The 16980-nt window shown below is 55.8% G+C and overlaps 3 protein-coding genes across 3 annotated transcripts; 1 reads left to right on the top strand and 2 right to left on the bottom strand.

The window, feature by feature from the left end:
• Window positions 1–172: 172 nt before the first annotated feature.
• On the bottom strand, window positions 173–1803 carry ZNF428 (zinc finger protein 428). Its single transcript, XM_072607839.1, has 3 exons — window positions 1611–1803; window positions 906–1110; window positions 173–800 (listed from the first exon to the last, which is right to left on the bottom strand). Exons 2-3 carry the CDS (start codon window positions 979–981, stop codon window positions 292–294), a joined length of 585 nt encoding a protein of 194 aa, XP_072463940.1. The 5' UTR covers window positions 982–1110; window positions 1611–1803; the 3' UTR covers window positions 173–291.
• LOC140503675 (uncharacterized) lies at window positions 1625–3423 on the top strand. The gene is made up of 2 exons (XM_072607834.1): window positions 1625–2277; window positions 3120–3423. Exons 1-2 carry the CDS (start codon window positions 1625–1627, stop codon window positions 3229–3231), a joined length of 765 nt encoding a protein of 254 aa, XP_072463935.1. The 3' UTR covers window positions 3232–3423.
• Window positions 3424–3834: 411 nt separating this feature from the next.
• Window positions 3835–16126, bottom strand: CADM4 (cell adhesion molecule 4). The gene is made up of 9 exons (XM_072607832.1): window positions 16004–16126; window positions 9944–10090; window positions 9428–9580; window positions 7215–7349; window positions 6826–6990; window positions 5592–5682; window positions 5028–5200; window positions 4676–4804; window positions 3835–4335 (listed from the first exon to the last, which is right to left on the bottom strand). The coding sequence occupies exons 1-9, from the start codon at window positions 16065–16067 to the stop codon at window positions 4226–4228; spliced, it is 1167 nt and encodes a 388-aa protein (XP_072463933.1). The 5' UTR covers window positions 16068–16126; the 3' UTR covers window positions 3835–4225.
• Window positions 16127–16980: the final 854 nt, after the last annotated feature.

The raw sequence follows: 16980 nt of genomic DNA, 5'->3' as shown, positions 1-16980 counted from the left end.
TGTCACTGTAGGAAATTGAGAAGGTCTAAGGGTCCATGATTACCAGATGAGAACACAATTCCAAAGTGCTGTGTCTGGATCTAAGATTTGGTCTATGGCCCCAAGACTCCTGGACTCTCTGTGAGGGGACACGGGAGGCCAACAGCTGAAGGTCACACTGGCACAGACACCATCCCACACAGAAATCCGGCTTTATTTGAATCCTAACACAGCTACTGTCACAAGGACAAAGACTTGATTGGTGGCTCTGTATCCCCCAGCCCGACCCCGCCCTCCAAGGAGGGGCCAGCCTCACACCTCCCCTCGGGCATGCAGCATGAAGTGACCATGCAGCTCCCCGAGGTCATCGAAGGAATCCTCACACTCTGTGCAGTGGTAAGCGCCCCCCTCATCCCCGGGGGGCCCATCACCTCCAGTGGAGGTGGCCCCTCCGTCCTCATCCTCTTCATCCTCCTCCTCACCCACCTGGCGATGAGCGGTGGTGCGGGCAGGGGGTGTTGCCTGGGAGGCAGCCGGGCGACAGAGCCGGCAGGGTGGGCCCCCGGGGGCTGTGGCCCCCTCCCCCTGGGGCAGGCGGCCGCACAGGGTGCAGGGCTGAGGGGGGGGCCCTGGGGGCGGGGCAGCCCGAGGGGCCCTCCGAGAGGGTGCCCCTCGCCCCCCCCCAAGACGCTGCTTCACCTTGTAGCCAGGATCATATTCTGGGTCATCTGTTGTTTCCTCCTCCTCCTCCTCCTCCTCTTCCTCCTCGTCTGAGTCGGGCTCTGAGAGGGTATAGTCGGAATCGGAGGGGTGCTCTGGGCCTGCCAAGAAGGGGGGAGTTAAGGGTCACCAGTGAGGCTTCTTCCAACGCCCGCTCTGGGGGGTGCGCAGGCGCTGCCCTGCAGAGCCAGGTTTCAGCACCTCACCTGGGGACAGCTCCTCATCGTCCTCCTCCAAGCTGGCATAGCCCCCAGTCTCAGCGGTCTCCCGGGTGTCCGTCATGGCCAGGGGAAGGGGTGCGTGGGGGGGATGTCAGGCGGTGACAGTGACAGCAGGGTGGGGCTCCCCCCCCTAGCCAGCTTTCCACAGCAGGGCCTCTTCTCTCTGGCAGCCCTGGCCTGCACACCAACCCTGAGCAGGGACAGCAGGGAGAGACGGGATTCAGGAGCAGAGCCGGCAGCATCTCATTGTACAGAGGGAGAAACTAAGGCCCAGAGACAGAGGGAGAAGCCCAGAGGAGACGCTCCTGGGCCTGTGGAGTCAGAAGGACTCCTGGAGGAGGAGTGACTGAGGATGCCGTGGGGCAACAAACCCTTTAACGTCAACGCATCCTCCAAGGCCAAGTGCTTGGTACCGCACGTCTGCCTTCCTGAGAGCACGGGCTGTCTTTTGCCTCATTATGTAGCTGGGTGCTTAGCACTGTGCCTGGTACACAGCAGGTGCTTAATAAGTGTTCACTGAATGAATGAATGCTCTGCTCCCAGAACGCACTGGGGCCCAGGGCACAAGGCTACCATGATATTTGCATGCCACACAAGAACAGGATGGCGGCACTCCCCGCTGGGATGCCCAGGGCACCCTGGCCCAGCTCCCACTGGGCTCTGCGCACAAGACCATAAGGGGCCCCTCACAATGCACTAGGGGTATGTTGTTCCTGCTCCCAGTAAACACAGGGCGAGTCTGGTCCTGCTTCCAGGAGACGCTGACGCGGAGGACTGGGCGCCCACGACACCAGCGATCGCCTCGGTCCAGCTCCCAAAACCAACGGGGGCAGTGTGCCCACTACCCACCATTCCCGGGGGCACTGCGGTCCGGCTCCCAGGATGCATCTGGGCGCTATGGTTCAGCTCCCAGAACGCACCGGGGCACTAAGGCCCGTTTCCCACAATGCAGCGGGGCCTCCGGCTCCCAGATCCCAGGATGCCCTAGGGCGGCCCTTCTCCGCTACCGTGCCCCAGCGTGCCCCGGGACAAAGAGCCCGGGGAGCCGCCAGGCTCCCAGGCCGGCGGGAGGGGCGGGGCCGGCGGGAGGGCGCGCGGAAGAGGCCCCGCGGGCTCCCGACATGCCCCGCGCGCGCGCGCCCCGCCCCTCCCCTCCCCCGGGCACTCACCACCGCTGGCGACCTCGCTCCGCTCGCTCCGGTCGGCGGCGGCAGCACGCAGGGGCCCAGCGCCTGCGCAGAGCGAGCTTCGATGGCGACGGCGGTGGCGGCGGGCGGGGGGCCACTCGGAGCGGCTGCCGCGCGGACCCCAGGGCGCCTGCGCGGTGGGCCGGACCATCCCGGCCAGGGAGCGGGGGGTGAGCGGCGGCAGGAGCGCTTCATCCGAGACCCCCGGAGGGTCCCGCCTACCCCGCTCTTCCTGGGCTTGGTAGAACTGGGGCGGGGCCTCGGCCCGTTGCTAGGGGAGAGGGGCTTTCCCTCCCCCCCACCCCAGGCGGAGGGTCGGGGGAGGTTACCAAAGCGGGGCAGGGCCATGGGGTTGGGGAACCTGGGTCTCGAGTCCGGGCTGTCCTGCGGTGCGGCCCCCGTCCGCTCCCGCCTCCCCAGTGTAAAGTGACGTGCTTGCACTAAGAGACCTCAGAGCGCCCGACCTGCGGCGGGGCGAGGGCGGGGCCTCGGTGGCCGCAGCGCGCTAGCCCGGGGCTTGCTGGGAGCGCAGCTCTGCCCACGCACGTGCCGGGCCCGTGGGGAGGTCGCTTTGCATATCCCCGGGCTGGGCCGCGCCGGGGCGCAGCGATTTGCATTTCGGCTCTGCAGAGCCCGGGCTGGGGGGAGGTCTGCAGCTTGGGCCAGAGAGCATGCGCAGGAGGCCTTGGGTGGAATTGGGGAGGGGGCGTGCGGTGCCGAGGACTCCGCCTCGAGCGGGGGGTGGTCCCTCCGCTTGACCCTTGCTGCTCCTCGTCTGCGGAAGCGCACACCCCCTCCCCGCCTGGCCCCTGGGGTCACCCCATCCAGGCCCCCCCCCCCCGTGTACCTCCCCTCCCCCCACCCCGCCGGTCCTGCAGCCCAGCCCCCTCGCCGTCCCCGGCTGACGTCCGGGGCTTGGCCTCCCTCGCACTCCCCCGCCCAGCCCTCCAGCAGGCGCTCCCACCCTCTCCCGAGGGCCCTCTCACACTCTCTCCGGTTTCTCTTTCTCTAGGCTTTCTCCGCATCCCTCCCGCCCTCCCAGGGAGGCATCTCCCGGCTCGGAATGCAGCTGCTCGCCCCCTTCCCTCCCCCGCTCCCCGACAGACAACTGGACAGCCTCTTAATCTCTCCTTAGTTTAATGGTGGTTAGTGGGGCTGCCACCCCCTCCGTACCCCCCTCCCCCCCGTACAAAACGTGTTTTTACAAGAAAAAGGCCTGGAATGGGGGTGGATCATGGTGGTGGTGTGTGGGGGGGTGAAATCTGATTTTTTTTAATACAGATTTTTCATTTTTTAATATATTATATATAAAACCACAGAGACGCACACGTGGACCCTGGGCCCCTCCCCCGGAGACCTGGAGAAGGAGAGAAGGGATGGAGTGGTGGGGGAGAGCCCTGTGGGAGTCCTGGGGATTGGGGGAGAGGGGATCCAGGGGAGGCATGTGGTGGGTGGGGGGAGCCCAAGCTGCGGGCAGGAGTGGGGCCTGGAGAGGGGGGCAGGCCCCCCTCCTCCATCACGAGTTATGACAAAGACACAGAATCCCCATCCCTCCCCCCCAACCGTGCGAACATGGCTTTGCAAAGAGCAGTCCCCATGTCTGTGGGACTCTCACAATGGCTGGCACAGCGCCTAGGGAGGGATGCCGGAGAAGACAAGTCCCCTACCCCCACCCCAGGCTGCTCCCCAACCCTGCCACCCCCCTCCCCCAGTCTCTACCCCTACTCCCACCCCCTACCCCCAACCTGGACCCAAGTGTCCAGCCCCTGGCCCATCAGAGACCTAGGTCTCCTTTTCCTTCTTGGGGACTCAAGTATTCTTATCCTCCCCTTCCGGAGGATTCAAGATACCCTGATTCCCCACTCCCTGCCCCTTTGGGGACCCAGGTGTTCTGATTCCCCATTCCCCACCCCCATAGGCATCTCAACATCTGGCCCCCAGCCCTAACCTCCCTCACTAGGGCTCAGGTGCGGCCTCCCTGTCTTGCTGGACGTTAGGGGTGGGGAAAACTCCCAAATGGCCCTTGGCCCAGGTCAAAGTCTTTGCTGGTTCCGTCCTGGACTGGTGAGACCCTGCCTGAGTCAGAGCCAGGGCTGGGGCCGGGGACACGGGGAAGGGTCAGATGAAAAATTCCTCTTTGCGCTTATGTCCATCGCCCCCATTAAGAAAGGCCTCGCGGGCCTCCCCTTGCTCATCCAGCCCACTGGCCTCGTGGGTGAGATAGGAACCTGTGGAAGGTGGGGGAATGGGGCAGAGAGAGAAATGAACAATGAGAGACGGGTCACAGAAGCACAAAGAATCGGACAGTCAGGCACGGAGACACGGGGCCAGAGATAGGGTTAGGACACAGAGCTGGTGACCAAAGGCACAGAGACGCAAGTAAATAGAGCGGGGAGGGACGGGGAGAGGAGCCCAGAGCCAACTGGAACAGGACCAGAGACACCGCCCCCAACCCTCACCTTCTCAGCCTTCTACGGTTCCACACAAGCCCCGCCTCGTCTGACTTTGGCCAATCAGCGACCCCTATCCCCACCCCCTCCAGGCATTCCCGGCTCCGCCCCCACTCACCCTTCTGCCGCACAGAGCACCAGACCATGCCCACCAGGACACAGATGATGAGGAAGACGAGCAGCGCCAGGATGCCACCCACGATAGCATAGGGCACTGAGGTCTGCGCCTCCACCACCGCGCCGGGGTCTGCTCGCAAAGGAAGGTGCGATTACTAGGAAGAACGCTCGGACCGGGGACCCGGGCTAAGTCCTGCCCCCTCCGCCCCCAGTTGCGCCCCGGAGCCTTTCGGGCTGGTTCGCTCGGACTCCCGCCCCTTTCCTTGTGCCCACGCAGCGTTCGGTCCCGTCCCACTGGTATTCCAGGACCCCTCCGCCCGGCTCCAGAAACCGGAGTCCCCTTCGTGCCTCACCGTAGACCACCAGGACGTAGAGCGCTCGCGCTTGGCCGTGCTTGTTCCCGGCCTCACAAGTATAGGTGCCGTTGTCTAGGGAGGTGAGGCCAGGGAGGGTGAGCGTCTCTGCCACCGCCTCTGCCCGCTCGGGGAGCGACTCGTTTCCCCGGCTCCACCGGATCTGCCCGGGCCTGCGAGGAGGGGGCCAGAGAGCTCAGGGGCCCAGGCAACCGGCCAGTCTAGTCCCTGCTCTTTGAGGCTTCAGGGACCCAGGCGTCCGGATCCCCCAGACCTCCCTTCCCTACTCACGGATCCAGGCATTCCAAACCTCCAGTCCCCAGATATCTGTTTCCCAGACCCTCTTCTCTCCCTCCATTTAGGGACCAAGGCATTCCGATCCCCAAGTCCACTTCCCCATTGGGGGACTTAGGCATCCCCATCCCTCAGACCTTCCCCAATATTTGGGGACCCAGGCATCCCAGTTCCCCAACTCAAAACCTATGTGGGACCCAGGCACCCAATCCTCCCTCACACCACCCCCCCCAACCTCAACCCACTTAACAGTCCACCCCATTCTCTGACCTGGGGTTCCCTGTGACAGCGCAAGTCAACACCAACGTGTCTCCCTCCCTCACTACAGCCTGGGAAGCGTGGATCCGGGCGCTGGGGGCGTCTGTGAGTAGAAGGGAGCCAGGAAGGTCAAAGCTGGGGAGGCCCAGCAAATACCAGGTAGACATGGAGAGCCTTCCCTCCTCCACCCCAGACTTGCACCTCACTCCAACCCTGCCGGGGATGACAAATCCCTGCTCTCCCCCTTTTCCAGGTGGTAGAGAACAGAAGACTGGCCCAGAAATTAGGAGACCTGGCTTCAAAGCCTTGAATTTTGCTATTTCCAGCCTTGGGCAAGTCACTTAACCTTGTCTGGTCTCCTTCAAATAAAGAAAGGGCCTTAGATGATGGGAGGAGGGCAGAGAAGCATGGCCTTGGGGTCAGGAAGACCCAAGTTCAAATTCTGCTTCAGATATCTGAGAAACAGCCTCAGTTTTCTCATTTATAAAATGAGGATATTAGCATCTACCTTTAGAGGGATGTTGTGAACCTTAAGTGAGATAACATGTAAAATGCTAGTAATTCTCTTTGTAGTATGGATTAATATCTGGAAGGACCCTCTGAGATTCCCTAGTTCAGCTTGCTCATTTTCTAGATGAAGATACTGAGGCTTTTGGAAATACAGTGACTGATTTGTCCAAAGTCACAAATGGCAAGTAAGCAATGAAATAGAATTCAAACTCAAGTCCTCTGCTTCCAAATGCAGCTGTGTGACCCTATACGTTCTGATGTTCTAGGGCTTGGGGAACCCCCAGGAGCTAGGTTTGGGAGGGGTAGGCATATTAAGGATCAAGATATTTCTAATCCAGACTTCCCTCCTAAACTGAACCAAACTGGATTCTGGAACTCTCCTGAGGACCTATGATTTTTGTCATTTATAGTCTGATCCAGCATCACACTTAGTGAAGCTAAGAGCTGACATTGTGTTGCTCCTGAGGATGAGGTTGAACTAGATTATGACCAGGGGAGAGCTGGTTGTGTGACTTTAGGTGAGTCACTTGAGCTCTCTGGGCCTTGGTTTCCCCATCTGTAAAATGTTTAGAGGTAGGTTCATTGATGTCAGATTTCCTCTCTGAGCCTCAGTTTCCCTGTCCAGCAAAAATGGGAGTGAAAGTGAATAATGCCCAAAGTCCCCTCAGGCTAGGACACCCTTTGGTCTGTTGTGTTTTGGGTATTGTGCCCTCTCCCCCAGAGCATGGTCACTTACACTGGACATCCAGCACGTACTGAGTCTGCTTGCTGTGGCCTGGAGGGAGGGCTGCATTTTGAGCCTCACATGTCACAATGCCACCATCATCCTTCCGGTCCACTTGGAAGCGCACTGTGCTGGCCACACTCCACACCTTCCCATTCTCTTGCCGGCTGTCCACACCTGCCCAGGGAGGCCAGTTCCATTAGGGTTGCAGTTCCCAGTTTACCCCTTCAGATCCTCCTATAGCCCAGCCCTCAAAGATCACCCCTTTTTTCCAGAGAAACTGGACCATTTCCTGGCTGCACCCTTTCCCTTTTCCTTCCCCTTTCTCAGTTCCCTTTCCCTTTCCTTTCCCCTCTCCCTTCCCCTCCCGAACACCCTGAACTCCTTCAGCTTCCTCTGACCTCGGAGTTCTTTTCTGTCCCGGTACCAGCGAAGCATGGCTGGAGGTCGGGATCGAGGCACAACACAGCTCAACTCCACCTCGCCACCCTCCACAGCCTGCTCCCGACCTTCCACGATGGGGTTCTCTGGGGCCACTGCAAGAAGAGACAGAGGGGACCTCAGCACCCATTGGGGAGATGAGTGGGGATGCAGGCAAAACACTCCACCTAGATCTGGAATCAGTTCAAATCTGAACTCTTACTGGTCAGTCATTCAATAAACATTTATTAAGCTGCTATGTGCCAGGTGACTGGGCAGGTCACCTAATCTCCCTGAGACTCCATTTCCCCATTAGAGAGAGGGATGGCACTAGATAATCTTCCTTTTTGCCATTCCCCACACAAATCATTCAATCTTTCTTCTCAAAGCCTTTGCATAGGCTTGTCCCCAAGCTTGTCACCTGTGCCTCCTCCAAACTCTCACCTCCTTCAACAAGCTTGTCCTGAACCCATCAATTGTTAATGCCTTTCTCCCTTCCCCAACTACTTTGTATACATTTTGAATTTACTTATCTACACGTTTTTCCTTCCCACCGTGAAAGGTGGGCTCCATGAGGGCAGAGGGTGATTCTTTTTTCAGGCATTTTTGCAACACCTGTAATTCCTCATCTTCATCTCTGTATGGTAGCCATATTGGATTACTTGCCTTTCCTCATTTATGACACTGTATCTACCATATCTGTGCCTTTGCAATGTCTGGCCCCTCTACCTGTTTAATAAACAGGAATGTCTATGTGCCAGGCACTGTGCTAAACGTTGGGAATACAGGAAAAGACCAGACAGTCCGTGCTCTCCAAGAGTTCACAAACTGATAGGGAGATATCATACAGATAACTCCATAAACCCTCCATAGAGGCAGGATAAGTTGGAGGCAAGCAACAGAAGATAGCCACTGCAATCAAGGAGGATCAGGAAAGACTTCTCTTAGAAGGTTGGGGTTTAGCTGAGAATTGGAGGAAGGCAGAAGGCAGAGGGGAAGAGGTTGAGCATTTCAGGAATGAGGGACAGTAATAGAAAATGTCTGAACTGGTAAGATATCTTGGGTGAGGAACAGGAAGGAAACCAGTCACAGGACTTGCAGAGAGGGAGCTGAAGGTATAAGAATCCTGGAAATGTGTGTGTGTGTATGTGTGTTTGCGTGTATGTTTGTGTGTATGCATGTGTTTGTGTGTTGGGGTGGGAGGGAGCAGGTTACAATGGGCTTTGAATGCCAAATGGAAGATTTTATACTTGATACTGTTGGTGAGAAGGAGTTACTGGAACTGATTAAGTAGGGGGGTGGCATGGTCAGACCTGTGCTTTAGGAAGATCACTTTGATGTCTGAGTGGAAGATGGGCTGAAGTAGGGAGAGACTTGAGTCAGGCAGACCCACCAGCAGGCTAATGCAGTAGTCCAAGTAGGAGGTAAGGGTGGTGGCAGTGTCAGAGGAGAGAAGGGAGTTTACAAGTCTTTCCCTCTTTAACTTTGACTCTTGGGGTGCCTGGTTTTTGATTCAATTCAAGTGTCCCTTCTGTAGGAAGGCTTCCCTGGTCCCCTCAGTTGCTAGTGCTTTCTCCATCCAAGGTTAGCTTGAGTCAGCTGGTTGTCCTGTCTCTCCATTGCTGTTGCCCAGTCATGACCACATTTTTGATTTATTTTTTGGGGCAGATATACTAGAGTAGCTTGCCATTTCCTTCTTCAGCTCATTTTACAAATGAGGAAATTGAGGCAAACAGGATTAAGGGACTTTCCAAGGGTCACACAGCTAATCAGTGTCTGAGGCTGGATTTGAATTCAGGAAGATGAGTCTTCCTGACTGCTGGCCTAGGGCTCTATTCATTATGTTGCCACCTAGCCGGTGGTCCATAAAAATGGATGTTTTGGTTTCCCTCAGTAGAGCTGAAGCTTCTTTAAGAAACAGGGTCTGTTTCATTTTTCTTTTCTTTTTTTTCTTTTCAAATGCTTATCAACTGATTGGATTCCAGTTGCCTAGCATAATGCCTTGCATGCAATAGGCACTTCATAAACTTCTGGGTAAATGGATGAGTGCATCAAGGTCCTAGTCTAAAATCAGAGGGCAGAGGGTTGGAAGTCATATGCATCAGAGTAATTCTGCTCAGAGATCCAACCAATGATAGGTAACAAGTCTGAGGTCACACAAAGGTAAGCAGGGTCCAAAATTTCTCAGGCTTACCAAGCACAGTGAGGGTTGCTATCTGGTGATGGGTATCTTCTGTATACAGCTGGCAAAAGTAGCCACCCTCATCATCTAGTCGGGCATCTGAGAGCCTTATTCGGACCCTTCTGGGGGAGAATTCCTCCAGTTGGAAACGCTCATCCTTTAGGGCTAGGAGGAGATCACAGAGGAGTGAGAGAAGTCCCAAAGTACCCTGACTCCCTGCTCCCCCTACTCTTTCTAAAATCCTCTCCAACTCTTGTCTTCCCATTCTTCTGCAATTGGTTCCTTTTTCCACAGACTCAACCCACACCGCTATCTCGGTTAACCTCCCCACCCTAGACAATGCTCTCTCCTCCCTCCTTTAATCCTTTCACTGACCCATCTTTCCTTCCCTAGTTTAGACACCACGACTGGAATGCATCTTGGGCTTGTGGGGACATGTCCCAGTTGCAGTTGCCACCCAGCGCCCCAGGTTTGCTGATCTCCTTGTCTCCCACCCCAACGGGGCCCCAGGCATGCAGTCTGCCTCACCCCTGGTGCCATTGAAGAAGAGCGTTTGTCGGGCTGGGTTCTGGAGGACAACGATGGACCCGTCATACTGGTGTAGTCTGCAGGTGATCTCTGCCACCCCGCCCTCTGCTACGGTCACATTCTCAGTCTGCACCCCCTGGGCCGACCCTGGTCACCAGAGGTACATTGACATATATAGGCTTCACGGACACACACAGAACTACCATTCAGTCATTTCCGCTCATCTCTATACCTTCCTCATTCTTGTGGCTAATCTAAAGCCCACTTTATTCATTCCTCATTTCCATCCCCAACCCAATACATTTCCCTTCCCTGGCTCCAAATCATCCTTCATATCTATCCCCAGCCACATTTCTACTAATCCAACCTCTATCTTTCTTTCTCAATTCCTAAGACATGCCCCATCCCTAGTCCATCCCCACCCTACCCCTAACTACATTTCCACCCCAAATTTACCCTTTTTATTTATCTAGAAATCTTATCTCCACAGCTCACTGCAACCCATACCCTAGTTTATTTCTCTCCCCACTCTAGCCCTTCCCTCTCCAATTCAGATGCTCCATCACTATTCGAGGCCCCCTCCATCTTCATTTTCATCTGCATTTCTATCTTTCCCCTCTACCCCTCCCTAGCCCCAGCTCCTTCCTGGTCCCCATCCCCCTCCGGTCCCTGGGGGGGGGGGGGGTCTCTGTGTGTCTCCCTCCCAGTTTCAGTAACAAGCTGGACTCGTGGCAGGAATGTTAATGTCCCTAGAGCCTTTGTGTCCATTGGGAGTGCGTGCGGGGGGTAGGAAGGGGGAGGGGCGAGACTGAAGGCCCTAGGGAGGAGGCTGGGCCAGGGGGCTGAAGGCTGGGCCAGAGGGCTCAGGCTCTGGGCGCGGGCCCTTTAAACCTAAGGTTGTGTTGACAGCGCCGGGGCATTGCCATAGAGATAGTGCCAGGAGCAGCAGGAGGAGGAGGGGAAAAAGAGAGGGATGGGAAGGAAAGGGACAAGACCGAAGAGTCGTCCTCCCTTTCATTCTGCTTTGAGTCTCAGAAGTCTTAATTCCCTAGTCCCCTCTCCTCCCCTCAGAGAACCGCGTATCCTGTTCCCCCCAGCCCTGACGCAGGGACCCAGGAATCCTGACCTCCCCCACTCTCAGGGACCCAGGCATCCGGGCCTCAGCTGTCACCAATCGGGTTTCCGTGGTGATGGACCGATCCTAGGGAAGGGGGAATCCAAAAGGAAGAGAAGGGGGGCGCGCCCCTTACGCTGAGTCAGCGAATCCCTGCGGGAGGCTCAAGGTCACTCAGCGGAGAAGGTCATTTCCCCCCCCCCCCAACTCCTAAGATTCTGAACAACCCCCCCTAGATTTCTGGAGGTGGTACATTCCACGCCCCCCACCCCCCATCAATGGCCGAGTCCGGAGCATCCTTTGCACAAAGCCTCGATTATTCCAGCTCTGGGTGTAAAGGCGCCTGTATTCCAGGGACCCAAGCTCCCAACTGCCTTCCACCCCCAATCTTCCAGACCCAGGCACCAGATCCTCCCTCTTGAACCCCTCCAACCTTAAGGACCCAGGCACCCAGAGGGACCTCTTCCCTAAGGGACCCAGGCGCCTGCACGCCCCTTCACTACACTTTAAGTCCCAGAAAACTGAATTCCTCTTCCATTTCTAGTCCATGGACCCTCACTGACATTACCCAGGCTGCTGAACAGCACCCCCCAGGGTCTTCATGTCAGAGACCCTGGTACCTGGGCTCCCACTGTGCTACAGATTTGGGCACTGGGGTTCTTGGGCACACAGTCTCCCAAGGACTTCAGTTTGAGCTTCGAGTATCACAAGTGAGTTAGGCATGTGGGCTACCAGGGACCAGGTATATGGCTTCCCAGCCTCTGGGCTCTGTGACATCTAGTCTCTCAAGTACTCAGGAATTCTAACATCTAGTCTTCCTGAGACTTAGGTGTATGGACTTCCAATCTCCCAGGAACCCAAGTATTAGAGCTCCCAGTCACTGATCTGGATCCCCTGAATTTAAGCCTCTTAGAGACTCAGGATAACAGGTTCTCATCCAGTCAGAGATCTGGGTTTCTGGATCCCCAGGCCCTGCTCTTTAAGGGACCCAGACTCTTGGGTCTGGCAGGGGAATGTTGGTGGGGGTGGGAAGATTGAGTCAGCAGTTGGAATCACACAAAGCCCCCCTGTGGCCCCCGCATTCCTAGGATTCCCTGAGCTCCCAAGATGCTGGGCTGAAGCCCAAGCCGGGGGCGGGGATTCCTATGAGGCTTCCCCCGAGGTGTCCCAATATGTCACTCAGGAAGCACCCTGACTAGCCTGGGCACCTGAGGGTTGGAGAGGAATAGGTCAGGCTACCTGGGCCTTGGCAGGACTGGACATCAGCATGCCTCGCTTCTTGAAGAGTATGGGTTATGGAGGAAAAAGTTCCCTGGTGCCATGAGGGGTTGGGAACTAATAGGTCTGTCTATCTCCCTCCCTGGGCGAGAGAAAGCCTGCTTTGTCCTGGCGGGGACAGAGCTGCCTCGCACAGCATTAACCACCCCCAGCTCAGTCACCTCAGGGACCCAGGCATCCTCATCCCCTAGGCCTCACCAGACCTATCAGGAACTCAAGTGTCCTGACCCTTCCCCTCTCCCTCCAGCCCTTAGAATCAAAGAGTTGGAGGATTTGGACATTTCCCCCCTGACATTTCCCTCCCTTCCTCTCCTCCCTCCCACCCTCAACTGTCACCCAAACCCAGGGCTTCCTCCCATGCATGACTCAGAAGGGTCCCATTCAAAAAATCAGAATTCCATCTCCATAGCAAAGCACACATCAGTCAGTCTTCCCGGGGGGTGGGGGTGAGGGTGGGGGTAACCATTGAAGGTCTGTGTTTTTATCATCTTTATCCTGTTTCTTCATGTATTTGTCTGTTTCCACATATCCCTGGGTCTTTCTGTGTATCCTTTCTTCCCTCCAGTACCTTTCAAATGTCCTTCCCAGAGTGGCAAGTAGGGTGGCTCTGTGTTGGGGATAGCTAGAGGAAAGGTTCAGAGCCAGATCAGTGGCTCCAGACCAACTCCCAGTAGCCTAAAGGGTGAGTATTTTCCTTAGTCATTCCCTCTCCTCAAGTCTGTAAAATCTGGAGACAAGGTGATAACATGTTCAAGCTAGAAAAACCCATAGACACATCATTAAGCACAACCCTCTTGTTTTCCAGGTGGAGAAACTGAGGCCCAGAGAGTGGGAGGGATTCCCCCAAGACCACATGGTGAATTGCTAGTGGAGAGTCGACTAGCACTCAGGCCTTCTGACTCCCAGGCACGGACACTATCACATCACAACTGGCCTTTCACTGTGTCCTTTTGGAGGAAAGTTTACTTATAAGATTAAGGCATTGCCCTGAAGGCATCCACCTCCAAGTTCAGTAGAAGCTGGATGACTGTCTTTTTCTCTGAGATTCTAAGACTCAGCGTGAGAATCAGACTCTAAGAATCTAGAGTTCACAAGGTTGAGATTCTAGAGCTCATTGCAGGTCTAAAGTCTGAGTCTTTTCATATTCTAAAAGCTATAATGAGCTCCAGATTTCAGAGTTTACGATTATAAGTCTATAGGATTTATGAGTTGTTCTTAGAGCCTCATTCTCCAAGGTACAGAGAGAATGAGTGAGTCTTCAGAGCCCAGAGTACATGTGAAGAGGCTAGAACTCAGGAATCTTTTCAGATTCTGGAGTCTGAATGTAACAGTCTCTGGTTTGTGAGTCTTTGATTCTGAGGGCATAAGTCTAAGACTCTAGAATAGGACTCGAAAGTTTTGATTTTGTATCCTAAAAATCTTTGACTGAAAGTTGAAGAACTCGTGATTCTGTGAAAATACAAGTACTATGGAAATTGTAAGCTGACTGTCAGGAGATTGGAGGAAACCATGGGAGTTTGCTGGGATGGTGAAGGAATGCAGAATTGCAATGGATGAGAGAAATGGTGTTATATGTCTCTGGAACAGACCGAGGAAGAGGATACTCTGATGCCAGAGATGTCAAGCATTTGATTCTTTGGACCTGAGCCTGGAGGTGCCTGTGCCCTGAAAGCCAGAGAACAAGAGAACTTAGATTTGGAAAGGGTCTTGGAAACTAGAACGTAGAATGTCTGAACTGGAAGGGACAATGGAACTCAGGGTCTGTCAGAGTCAGAAGGGACCTTAAGCCATAGAATGTCAGAACACAGGTGAGATACTAGAAGGGAACTTAGACTAAAATCATTAGGGCCAGAAGAATGCCAAGGTTAGGAAGAATGTAGAATGTCACACCTGGTAAAGACCTTAAAGTTCCAATCTTGTACTCCTCAAGTTAAAGAGAGGGAAACTGAGGCCCAGAGGGGAGAAGGGACTTGGTAAGGTCCCACAAGTCAGGGGCACAGGTAACAGCAGATAAATCCAGTTCTCCTGACCACCAGTCTAAGGTTCTTTCCATGGCACCAGATCTTAGCTGTCTCAAACCCATGAGAACACCAAACTCTGATCAATCTTAGGCTCAGCAAGTCCCAACACAAATACTATATAGCTCTTGAGTGGCCTCACCAGGAAGTCCCATCAGGGACTTTCTGACTGGTCTGTGAAGGGCTAAGAATTTGTCAAGGAGGAGGCTACGTGTGGAGATCCCCATGTGCCACAACTACAGGAAGTCTGAGATAGAGGAGATCTTTGAACGTAGAGCATCAATATAACAGAGAGTTTAGAATATAGAAGGTGGAGGCTGGAATTTCGAATCCAGCCCCATCCTTTGTCAGAGGGAGAAATCGAGGACCAAAGCAAGACTTGCCCAAGGTCACATAGGTAAGTGAGTGGCAGCGCTGAGATCTAATCATTAGCCCCGGTCCTCCAAGTCCAGAGATCTTTTCACTCCCCCACATTGGCCTTTCCGTGTGTGAATGTATGAATTTGCTTGGTGTGTCTGGCCTTGACACAAGTTCCTCCATTGTGCTGTTCTCTCATATCCACCGTAATCCAACTTCTCCAGTTCAGACGCTAATCTGGTGGGAAGGGGGAAAGGCAGAGGGGCAGGGGTCAAGGGAGGACATGAATGAAGAAGGGATCCAGGAGGCTAGGAATGGAGAGATACGGATGGGAAAGAGGGACAGGAGAGATGAAGGAGGACAAAAGGGCTAAAAGGGCAAGGTAAGGAGGGGGGTCAGAGGGATAAGGATGGGACAGAGCCAAGGATTTGAGGATCGGGAAGAAAGGGATGGAGTAGTAGAAAGATGAGGAGGATAGAGGGAATGAGGCGACAGCAAGACAGAGACGGTTTGTAAGGAATGGTGGGCGAGAGGGATGGGAAAGACCGACAAAGATGGGCCTCTTTGTCCCGGGGCTAAGCCGGGGCCTGTGTCTGTGCTGGGGATGGTTGTGGGGAATAGGTAGGCTGCCGCATCCCTCCCTCCGAAACTCCCACTTCCCTTCTCCTCCCTCTGGACCCCAACCCAAGCATTGAGTAGAGCCCGATCTGGCCGGGCGGCGCATCGGGGCATGGGACACACAGACCAAGGATGCGTCTCCCCTCACTCCCCACCCCGTCCTGCGGGTCTGGGATCTGGCTCCTTCCTTTGTCGGGGGTGTGTGGCGGCGGGGACGGGGAGAGGCGCGAGACCCGGGACGAAGTGGGGAGGGTGCCAGAGATTCGAAATGGAATGGGGAGGGGGGAGCGGGGAGAGAGCACGGGATAGAACGCGGACGGGCCCGAAGATTCGAAATGGAACTGGCTGGGGGGAGTGCGCTAGACAAGGGATGGAACCCGGGCGGGGGGGGGGCGCGAGACAGGGGGTGCAGCGCAGAGCGGGCAAGAGCTCCCAACCCGCAAAGAGCAAGGGAGAGGAGCGGAGGGAGAGCAGGGAGGAAGGCAGGCCGAGACACGCAAAGGGCAGAGTGCGGGGTCTGCCGGGCGAGGGATGCTCAGGGAGGTCGGGCCGCGGGGATGGGGTCTGCGGAGAGATCGCATTGTTCTGGCCTTTGCAGCAGCCGTGACCGTCCTCCCCCCAGCCACCCCTGTCCGCCCTCTCCCCGCAGCGCAGCACCCCGACCCCGCTCCCTACCTGTCCCGGCCGCGGCCGCCCAGACTAGCAGCAGCGGCCACTGGAAGCGCCGGGCCGGGCCCATGGTGGTGCCGCCGCCGCCGCCGCCGCTCGCTCCCGGCCCGCTCCTTCCCTCCCTCCCTCCCTCCCTCCCGCCCGCTGGCTTGCTCCGGCCCCGCACCTGCACCGCCCGGCCCGGCCCCGCCTCCTACCGCCTAATGAGAGCGCGGGGCGGAGCCTGGGGAGCCCAGAAGGAGGGGGAGAGAAAGGCGGGGACAAAGTTGGGGGGGTTGGGGGAGGGGGATGACAGGATCACAGGATTTAGAGTTGAGAGCGACCTCGGAGATCGTTCAGTCAACCTCCTTCTTTTTAGAGGAGGAAACTGAAATTCACAGGGGAAAGTGACTCGCTCAAGGTCACACCTCCAGTAAGTATCGGAGCCTTGATTGTTAAGATTCTTCTCATCTTTATTATTATCGGAAGAATCACAAACTATCAGAGCTGGATGGGCCCTACAAACAGGGAACGTCAGAACTGGGAGGGCCCTTGGATCATAGATCGTCAGTCCGAAGGACTCCAGTACCCATAACGTAGAATGCCGGTGCAGGACACGGGCCATGCCTCCGGGTGGCTCTAAAGGCTTTGTCCATTCGTTCACTGGCCCTGGAGACCAAAATGAAACTTCAGATTGTGAAAGGAGGGGTGAGGTGGCTGTGCCTTGGACCCAGAGAGCCCTCGGCAGCCTCTAAAATGTGAACGAACCGTGATCAGATATTAAGCAAAGAGTTACAAGGGCTTTCTAACCCTGAGTCAGATAAAGCTTTCATATAAAGCAACTGCCCATGGTGAGCAGACAGTGGAGTTTTAAAAAAATAGGCAATGCTTCCAGGCACTACTATTCCGGATTCCCACGAGCTTGGTCCCTGGGGTGAGGAATATCCTTTTGGAAAAGAAAAGCCTATTATTGTCAAGACCAAGATGACTGACAGTCCCTCATG

This window comes from Notamacropus eugenii, chromosome 5 (genome assembly GCF_028372415.1).
Source record: "Notamacropus eugenii isolate mMacEug1 chromosome 5, mMacEug1.pri_v2, whole genome shotgun sequence".
Classification (NCBI taxonomy): domain Eukaryota; kingdom Metazoa; phylum Chordata; class Mammalia; order Diprotodontia; family Macropodidae; genus Notamacropus; species Notamacropus eugenii.
The sequence above is the reverse complement of the archived record's forward strand: the minus strand, read 5'-3'. Positions and strand labels throughout refer to the sequence as shown.